This window comes from Anabas testudineus, chromosome 10, assembly GCF_900324465.2.
Source record: "Anabas testudineus chromosome 10, fAnaTes1.2, whole genome shotgun sequence".
NCBI lineage: Eukaryota > Metazoa > Chordata > Actinopteri > Anabantiformes > Anabantidae > Anabas > Anabas testudineus.
The window spans coordinates 12,164,001-12,174,471 of record NC_046619.1 but is presented as its reverse complement, the minus strand read 5'-3'; the positions used below and the strand labels follow the sequence as shown (position 1 = coordinate 12,174,471).

The 10,471-nt window shown below is 39.2% G+C and overlaps 1 protein-coding gene across 1 annotated transcript in view; it reads left to right on the top strand.

Moving 5' to 3' along the window:
• Positions 1-628: 628 nt before the first annotated feature.
• LOC113160168 (dedicator of cytokinesis protein 2) overlaps positions 629-10,471 on the top strand; it is a 77,829-nt gene continuing 67,986 nt past the window's right edge. Inside the window, exons 1-15 of the mRNA XM_026357248.1 lie at positions 629-671; positions 2,241-2,324; positions 3,955-3,995; positions 4,148-4,203; positions 4,290-4,386; positions 4,479-4,627; positions 4,783-4,918; positions 5,529-5,686; positions 6,713-6,794; positions 6,990-7,125; positions 7,769-7,844; positions 7,952-8,028; positions 9,500-9,750; positions 10,073-10,171; positions 10,361-10,433. Coding sequence (XP_026213033.1) covers positions 629-671; positions 2,241-2,324; positions 3,955-3,995; positions 4,148-4,203; positions 4,290-4,386; positions 4,479-4,627; positions 4,783-4,918; positions 5,529-5,686; positions 6,713-6,794; positions 6,990-7,125; positions 7,769-7,844; positions 7,952-8,028; positions 9,500-9,750; positions 10,073-10,171; positions 10,361-10,433 — 1,558 coding nt within the window. The remainder of the gene's footprint in view (positions 672-2,240; positions 2,325-3,954; positions 3,996-4,147; positions 4,204-4,289; positions 4,387-4,478; positions 4,628-4,782; positions 4,919-5,528; positions 5,687-6,712; positions 6,795-6,989; positions 7,126-7,768; positions 7,845-7,951; positions 8,029-9,499; positions 9,751-10,072; positions 10,172-10,360; positions 10,434-10,471) is intronic.

Here is a 10,471-nt window from a genome sequence, read left to right as displayed (position 1 = left end):
GCAGTTTAGCATTATTGTTATTGTGTTTAAAAGATCTTACCTTTCGTGTGTAGATGTTGGTGAGGATGTGATACATGTGAGCTGAGGTTATCGATATATGAATAGAAACTTAAGCTATTTCCTCTGATGATGCCTCTTTATACTAAATCTTGAAGGATGGTCCGCAAAACTGATACTTATATATGATTCAACAACATGTTTACGTCTAGTATCATTTGTTGATGTTTGACAGGTTTGCAAATTTAACTTGTCACGTTCCATTACTTTTTTAGCCAATACATCTGTTATTTCATGCTCGGTTGTAGTGCAGATTGAGTGAAATGCACTCAGTTCAAATGAGCAAAATGGAGACTTAACATATACTGTAATGCGCAGGTCTGTGGGTTATATAGAACTCCACCTTGTTGTAGTCACCCACTTCCCCTTAGCGCTTGAAGTCAGGAAGAGAAGAGAGACAGAAGAGGAAGAGAAGCAAAGGGGGATGGGCTTATTGCTTTCATTTAAAGTAAAAAAATGCAGAAGTAAGACGTTTAGTTGACAACCTCAAAAAGTAATACAGTTAAAAACAGGAGGAGAGTCAGGAAGACAAGATTCAAAGTAGAAACTAGCTGTAGGAATACGAGCAAGTATGGCTCCCTGGATGAAGACCACAACAGAGCGGTATGGTGTAGGTAAGTTCAAATGTGTCACATTGTGTGCGTCTCTCCAAGTGTATGTGCACATATGTGCAAACATTTGTATTGTCTCTCAGTTTAGTTGTGATTGTAAACTGTCAATTCTGTGAATATGAAAGAAATAACAGTAGGCAGCCATCATTTCCTGCTTGACAGGATGTGAGCAGGTGCCAATGGCCTCACATAACTGATGTACACATTGGATATAATCCCCCCAAAAACTTAAATCACATTCATCACCACAAAGCAACAAAACTTCTAAGAGCTGTAAACAATTTTGTGGTAATAAATAAAATTACCATGTTAATCCCAAGGTGATAAAAGAATGCAATCAATGTACAGTGCACATTATACAGCATACGCTAGAAAAGCAACTGTAATTTTATATTTTATGTGTGAATGTTTGGCACAGAGAGCAAATCCTACACTGAGAGAGATTACCGTGTGCTGCCATCACACACGCAACATAAACCCAAACTTAGCAAAACGCTTCTGAAAAGGTTTCTGACTTCTAATACAGATTAAAACGTATAAGAAGCTTAGTGGCCTGTTGCAGACGATGCTTTGATTTATCAGTATGCAATGAATGCAGATTGTAGATGTTAGTTCTAATGCTGATAGCTCAACATACATAAATCTATTTTATGAAGTCATTTTGCATTAATTAATAATGTAATTACTCAATGAAGTATTGTTTATGTGTTTTATCTTTCTGGTCGGCGTAAGAATACAACACAGGAAGTGGAGGAAGAAGGAAGGAAGTTTGTATCAGTTTGTAGCTGTACTGACTGAAAACTGTAGAAAGAGTTGATGTACAAGTAGAAACCACATAGTGTTACATAGCTACTGTACACTTGTTGAGGGTTATTATTTTAGAAACGGAAAATTTAAATTTCACCACTGATGTAAAAATAATGTGCTTTTTCAACACACAGAGGACTGTTAAGTTGTTTTGTAGGTAAAGAAAAATGTTCTGTACATTCAGAATACACAGAGCTTTATTAATCCCAGGGAGAAATCCCTTTGCCTTGTTACACAAGCTATTTGCCCAAAATAAAAGAAAACACATCAACATAAAAACAAATAACTTCCCCATCTGTGGACAAAAATAAAAGTCTAAAGATGAAATAAGGAGGTGTGCAAAGAACAGATGAAATCCCACAGAAATATAGTTATGAACTAGAGAGACAGAATGGCACACTAATTAATCATGATAATGAAGGTCAAAATGTTGATGACATAATGCTGATGATCATCCATTGTGATGATGATGATGATGATGATGATAAAAGCAGCAAAATCCAGTGTGACTCAAACTTTGTCAAGTGCAGTTATGAAAAGGAGGATGGTCGTGTATTGTACAGTGAAGGTGATACTGAAATAGTAATGTGTGTGAGTGACAGGGTGTCGCAACATATCATGAATGAATCTGATTTAGAGATTGCTTTGTTAAAAGAGCTCGATTACTGAGATTACTAATGTAAATGTAGGCTACTTTATGATTGTAAATCAATAAAAATTAAAACATATACCTCTTTAAATAACTTTAACAATTTCTTTCTTCAGTAAAGTGGAATTTTGTCGGCAAAGGAGAGAAGCACCTTTCCCTGGAGATAGGAGAAATGGTCTACATCCAGGAGGTCTGTGATGGTAAGGACATCTCAAAACATAATTGTTATACTCCTGAGTGCAGCACCAATCCTGTATCAGATGGGCCAGAAATATCAAAACAAGTAAAGATGAGCAGAGGTTCATTAATCTGTGGAAAGCTGCACCTACAACTTGTTGGACAATTTCAAAATAATGTTACTCAATGTAAAAGTGCAAAGACTTTGAATATATCATCGTCTACAGTACATAATACACTACATCTTGTTGAACCAACCTTGGCTTTGATCAAGTGTCATTTTGATAAACTTCTTCATTGTCACAATATTTATTCCCGTCCAGAGTTGCATTTATTTTTCTCCGAGATCTTGTATTGAATTGGGAGAGTTGGACCGCTGCGCAAAGTCTTCTCCAGCACATCCCACAGATTCTCAGTGAGGTTAGGGTCTGGACTCTGTGGTGGCCAATCCATGTGTGAAATTGATGTGTCACGCTCATTGTTTTGACACATAACGTTGCTGAACTTAGACCTGACGAACTGCAGCAACCCCAGATCATAGCACTGCCCCCACAGGCTTGTACTGTAGACACTAGGCTGGTGGGTACATCACTTTACCCGCCTCTCTTCCTACACTGATGCACCCATCACCCTGGAACAGGGTAAATCTGGACTCATCAGACCACATAACTTCCACTGGACAGTTCTTAAAACAATTTTAGTAGTTCCAGTAATTTCAATAGATGTTTTCTTTGCCAATAATTTCCACGAACACAGCATGTGTCTTCAAACGTGGTTGTTTAAGGAATGAGAAGCTACTCAAGGCATCAGTTAGGGTTAAATAATTTAAACATATAAGTAGTTATAACTAAAAAATGTCTTAGAATAAGGGACAAGGCTGAAACTCAATATGACGCTGCATTAAAAACAGGCATAAGTGTGTGATGGACATGGCTGCATATGTTTAAGAATACTTCACTGTGCCATCCAACATTGCAAGTTAAAGCTTCATCATGTAAGGAAGAAGTCATTTATGAACAGGAACCATAAGCATGTCTTCTCTGGGCCAAAAGCTAATTTAAAATGGTCTGTGGTCCTAGAAATCTACATTTGAAATTCTTTTTTAAAACCACGGGCGTTGCATCCTCTGGACTCCTTCAGCTTGTCATCAGCACTCAATTCAAAAGCCAGCATCTCTGATGGTATGTTGGTGCATTAGTGTCTATGGAATGGGAAGCTTGCACATCTGCAAAGGCACCATTAATGCTGAAAGACATATACAGGCATACAGAGCAGCATATCCTCCCATCCCAAACTTTTTCAGGGAAAGCCTTTCTAATTTCAACAGCATGGCTGTTGAGCATTTAGAATCCTATGGGAAGAATAGGAGAATGTTCCTCTCCTAAAACTTTACAGATTGTTGTTTAGAGAAGAGTGGGTGCTTCACTGTAGTAAACATGGCACTGTCTCAACTTTTTTAGGTGTTGTTGCCAATTTCAAAATTGCCTTTTTTTTCCAGAAATGGTAATTTTTCTCAGATTAAACATTTGATTTGAAATCTTAAAAGTAGAGAGGGTGTCTGCCTCACAAACCTCAACTTGGAATAATATGGTACTATGAGATATAAGATAAGCCTCCCAGATTTCAGTGATGATACTTTTTTTTGTCTTTCAGGATGGTACAGAGGCTACTTGGCCAAAAACAAATCACAACAGGTAAGAGCTCACATATATATTTTATTGTTTTAGCCAAGACTGTGTATCACATAATGAATATACAGTATATCCTTATGCAGAGATCTTCTATTCTAGTTTAGTAGATTTAAGTTGTGGAGATCACTGACTTTTTTTTCTCTTTTCTCCTCCAGGGAGTGTTCCCTGCCAGTTTTATCCATCTTAGAGAAGTCGTCATTGAAACACGAGGGTAACGGGAATGACAAACTCTTCATCTCCCTCCAAAGTTTGCATCTTTTGAATTTGTGTTTTACATACGTGTCTGTGCGTCTGCAGTAATGAGGAGGTGGTGATTTCTGCAGAGATGCCCTTGGTGAAGGAGGTGACTACCACACTGAGAGAGTGGGGCAGCATTTGGAAGCAGCTCTTTGTGGTAAAAAAAAAAAAAAAAAAAAAGTAAAAACACTCTTTGTGTATGTGCAACCATGTGTATGCGAAATGTGACACCATACATCTGCCTTCTAGGGCAACAAAGAGACGCATGTGAAGCAAGTCCAGAGGCTGATGTGGGAGCTAATGGAGTGGCGTTCACAGCTCTTGTCTGGCACTCTGCCCAGCGACGAGTTCAAGGAACTCAAGCAGAAAGTTACCTCCAAGATTGACTATGGCAACAAGTATGTTTGCTCAAAAACAAAATTACTTGTTCACACTTGGTCATTGTTAAAAGCTTTACACATATTTATAATATTCCCCCATAACTATCTACAGCTTGCTTTTATTCTCCTCCATCCTCAACTCTCTTCCTCTGTATTTCCAACTCTTATTCCAGGATCCTTGAGCTGGACCTGGTCGTTCGCGATGAGGATGGGAACATCTTGGACCCAGAGCGAACTAATGTCATCAGTCTGTTTCGAGCCCACGAGGAAGCCACAGCCAAGATCAATGAACGCATTAAAGAAGAGCAGGTACAGACAAAATGCTATGTAAACACAGTGCAGAGAAAGTCTCATCGGACAGAGAGAGGATCGCATGAGTGCATGTGGTCGCAGATGTTTTAATCCCAATTGACTTGATTTGGCAGCTTCTTTGACATTGCTGTGGTTTGTGGTTTGTCTGCAATATGAATTTTTCCAGATAAACTCTTTACACACATTTCCTGGATTACTGTTAGTAAATGTAAATGCTATAGTGAAATACTGTAGGTGTTTTTGAAATTACCATTTTGTCATGGTTGTGTTTTTTTGTTTGTTTTTTAAAGAAAAGTAGACAATTTAAGCTATTTTCATGTAAATGGATACAAATTAAACTTTTCAATCATGTCTAATTCATCCTAATTAACAACTCAGGTCCCCACAGTTTGACTTTGCTTCAACTACACACACTGCACTTCACATTTTTAACACTGGGCCAATAATAAAACGAGAATGAATTGAACAACCAGCCATTATTATAGTGTCATATCAGCCAGCCAGGTTTGTCAGGAGGTTGAAATGAACACTTTTGACTGGCAAATAAATTATCCTCTTAAACCCTTGTCCCAAGTTAACCTCATAAAATTAATGTCCTCTTCTGCAGTCCAACATCCAGACAGACCACAGTGGGATCTCAGCACGGATCCAGTCTTCCCCCACCCACAGCCTTTACGTCTTTGTCAGGAACTTTGTCTGTCGCATTGGGGAGGACTCAGAGCTCTTCATGTCCCTATATGACCCCATCAAACAGACCATCATCAGGTATCACTCCTCCCTTTCTCAGATTGCTTTGAGGATTAAAATCCCCATGTTCATATGGAAGTTTAAACGGGTCAGTTTAGATTTCAAATTATGACTTTGTTTTGTTAAAGTGCTGCATTTTAATTTAACTCCCTCTTTATACCCTTGAAAATAAATAAGAAAATAAAAACACGGCACAATTAAGATTAAATTGATTTTGTCTCGACAGTTTCCTTCCTAGTACCAAATGAACGACAATGCTGTTGTATTTTCTTTTTCTTTTTCATCTGATCTTAATCCCTCAGCTTTCTTAAATGTGTGTGCACACACACTCCACACTCCACCTCTCAACTCACTCACCTTCATTTTTCTCCCATTGCTCATGACTACATAGCTCTTCTTCTTCTTGTCTTGTTTCTTCATTTGTCCTCTTTCCTCCTTTGCTGCAATGTCAAAAATAAAAGTGCAGAAAGTACTTATTACAGAGTGCCATAAACTGACTGGCAGCGCTGTGTGGTGCCAACAGAGCTGATGCTAAGACGTGCCACTCACTGTCATACTGGTTATATCTATGTCTCAGCCACTGCAACTGGGAGTACTGAGATAGCCCTGGATCAACTGATCATATATTCACTGCCATGTGGTTTGTCTCTTGCTGTCCTGCCATTTGAACTGATGACTGATGAGTCTCTTCTGTCTCATTTACACTTGTTATGCTAGTTTGATTGGTTGAATGCCTGAATTTTTGTTTTTCTAACAAAAATTCTATCACATTGCTTATTTATCTGTCTTTCTCTCTCTGAAAAATGAAAGATAGTAGTGGTAACATGAATATTTATATAACTTTTTCTTAGCTAAGATTGTCAGGGTTCATTCCTGGATTAGATGAAGATATAAATTTACATATGTTTATTAATTTTAGTTAAGGTGGATGAGATGGATCACCTTCATTGTGACCCCCATTTCTGACCTGTAATATAGTTTTATGCATCAGTAATCTAACAGATATGATGCATGTCTTTCAATTCTTTGCCTTTCTTTGTACAGTGAGAACTACTTGGTGCGCTGGGGCAGCAAAGGGTTCCCCAAGGAGATTGACATGCTCAACAACTTGAAGGTTGTCTTTACAGTAAGTGGCCACAGGAGGGAAGTGTTGCACTACGTCTTAGCATGGCAGACGCTGAACTGCACAGGACTTAACTGAGTTATTTTCTTTTTAAAGATTGCATTGTTTCATTATTTTCTCATATCCTTTTCCTGTCCTTTTTTCTTTTATTTTAACTACCTATGCTTTTGATTTTTTTTCTATCTCTGTCTCTACCAGGACTTGGGGAACAAGGACCTGAGCAGAGAGAAGATTTACCTGATCTGTCAGATAGTGAGAGTGGGCAGGATGGACCTGAAAGAGGCAAACAACAAGAAATTTACTCAGGGCCTGAGAAGGCCTTTTGGGGTGGCAGGTACTACCGAAGTAGTTTCCAAGAAGTGGTTATTAGTAGTAATTAGTCTTAGCAAATTGATCATCAAAATTAAAAGGGTTTCTCATCTTTGTAAATATTTATAGTGCTTTAAATAGCATCTCTCTGAAAATTGTAATACTGTGCATTTGAACGGCAACGTGATGTCATTCCATTACTAAATTTCCCCAGTTTTGCCAAAAGTAATTTCCTTCAGAAAGCTCTTTAGTCATTTTTACTTTAGTTCCCTAACGGTCAAAATAATTTTGTCTGAGTTGTCAGCTGCTGCTACCGCTGCAGGTATTAATGCACACATTGACACCCTGGAGCTGGTACAATGCAGCACAACCACAAACAAACAAAACAAGTATTTGTTATTCTCCACTACTCTATATATTGTTTGGATTAGAGTTGTTTTCACTGGTTCAAAAAAAAATTGCCATTATCCTCATGTAACCTCACAAAACAACTGCCAGGATGTGTAGCCAAGATTGTTTTTGCTAGAATACTTTGTGGTAGTGAGTTATTCAGATATTTCGCAGAGGCTTTCATTGACGTCAGTCCACATCACAAATTTTTGTGCAACATTATCTTAACTTTTTGTGGCATCACAGATATATTTGTTTTCTCTTACTCTTGTTGGCAGTTATGGACATAAGTGATATCATCAAAGGGAAGATGGAATGTGATGAGGAGAAGCAGTTCTTCATCCCCTTTTTTCCGTACGTCCTATTCGTCTCCCTCTCTGCCTCCGTTTTGCTCAAAGAAACTTCAGCAAACAAACTCTAACCTGTACAAATGCAACTTTGTGTTGGTGTGTTTGTTCCAGGGTAGTTGCTGAGAATGACTTCCTCCACACCTTGCTGAACAAAGTGACAGCATTGCGAGGCGACAGTGGTGGCCAAGGTACTGTTCACTCACGGGCTTTGCCTGTTTCCTAGTGTGACTGTTCTGCCGGAGCTAGTGGGCCGGTATGCACTCAAGGTTCTCACTGGACTGAGGATGCTGCAGTCATTTGCCAGTTAGATAAAATGGCAATTTCTCATAGTATGCTTGCTTCCTCTGTGTGCTCTGTGGGTGAGAATGAAGGACATTATGTTGATGGATACCGTGCTCCCTTGAGCTGATGTTTTCATATTACTTACCCTTTATTTCCCCCTCACCAGTCATACTGCCCACATCCTCATCTTAATGGCTGACTTTGACAGTGCCTATGTGTGCACTGTCTTGTAGCACATAGAGTAACACCATTTTTGCCCTGTTGGACTGCACTGTGATATCTCTCAGCTTGTATCTCTCCTCATGCTCCCGAAGGCCCTTGGCATAACCTAGATATGAAAGAAGCACCCAGACGAGCAGATATGGACAGATTACCCCAGGCCACCAGATGTCTGTCCTTAACATTACTCACCTCTAATCTCTCCTTCCTCTTATTTTGTGATGCTTTTACTACCACACACACACACACACACTTTTCCCTAGGGGTCTGTCGTTAGCCTTGGAAATTTGGGTTTTTGCAGTGTGCTGGTAGATTAATGGTTATTGCACATGCCACAGAACCGCAGCATCCCTGGTTCAAGTCCAACTGGCACCTTTGTTGCATGTCACATCCTGTGTTTCCTGTCTCTTTCTCTTACCATGTTTCCTGTCTGCCTCTCCACTGTCAAACACTCAAATAATGCTTAAAAAATCAACTCGGTGCACTATATTTCCCTAAAATAGCTCAAGACTCACATCATTTCCTTGAAAGCCCATAGTCCTTAGGAGTCAAGTTCTATCTCTTGTAATTTTTAGAATTTAACATTCAATTTTGGAAAAACTTGTGTTCCTTTATTCTGTACATAAAATGCAAATGGATCTCACTTTACATTCAGCCCACAGGCCAAATGTTTCCCATTTTATTATAAATTCACTTTTAGTAACACCCGGCCTTGAAATGTCTATTGATTCATTTAGCTTTCTTTTGAATGTACTTACACGCAGAGAGAAATGAAAACTTTTTCTGAATCCTCTTCTTAAAATGATCTATATCGACAGCTGTTAATCTACGTAGGTGTTCTTATATGAATTAAGATTTGTTCTCATCAACTTCTGCAAACTATTGAATAAAAACAATCTCACATCTACATACACAACCAGGAACCAACAGACCAGCCTTTACAGTCATACATGATTGACGGTGGTCATTCTTAAGTACGATGCCACATTGATATTTAGCTTCTTTATTAATTTAATGTTGTTTTTTTTTTTAGATTAATACAAATTAAAGGGTGTAGTATATAGTATCACAGAGTTTATCCACTGTTGACTGTTCTGTATATTCTATACTGGCCAAGCATCTAAACATAACCTGCTGTTCTTCTCCAACTCCATTCAGGCCTGTGGGTGACCATGAAGGCTTTGGTCGGGGACATTGTTCAGATCCGGAAAGAGTACCCTCACCTGGTGGACCGCAGCACTGTGGTGGCACGCAAACTGGGCTTCCCGGAGATCATCATGCCGGGAGATGTTCGCAATGACATCTACCTCACCTTACAGGGTGGTGACTTCGATAAATACAACAAGACGACACAGAAAAACGTGGAAGTCATCATGTGGGTCTGTGATGAGGAGGGCAAGGTTATACAGGTCAGCAGCATGTCTGTGTATTTAAACCAGGAGAAAAAAAGAGTTTATCAGTGAACAGTGATAGGTTTATGTGTGGGCAGTTGAGTGAAGATTGAAGAGTATGCAGCATATATGCAGTATTTAAGAGGTGGTTTGGGCCAGTGAGCAGGCCCAGCACCGATAAAGCACTTACTCACCCTTTCAGTGCCAGGTACACCTAGACGTGGCTTTATCCCAGAATGAAAATCCATATTAGGCATACATAGGCGCACACACAAGCACAAAAAAACAAATCCTTCAGCTCAATATGAAGCATATTTTCTTCCCCATCCATCTTTGCTAGAATTCCATCTGTCTGGGAGCAGGGGATAAGCCAGTCAGCGAGTATAGGTCCGTCATCTACTACCAAGTCAAACAGGCCCGCTGGATGGAGACATTTAAGGTTTGTGTGTTTTACTTCTTCCCATATCAGTCACTCCTTTGCATGTCTAGTTATTAAATAGCATTTGCTCTCCTCATTTGAACTATAACTTACCAAAATAAACCCTACAATATTATGGTACAGGATGTCCTTAAAAACCCGAAGCTATCCATTATTTTATTTTCCATATTAACACGAGGTTTCCTCCAGGTGGCAGTCCCCCTGGAAGAAATGCATAGAATTCATTTACGCTTCATGTTCAGACACCGCTCCTCCCAGGAGTGTAAGTATGAGCCGCTCTTCCTCTTCCTGTCTGCTCTC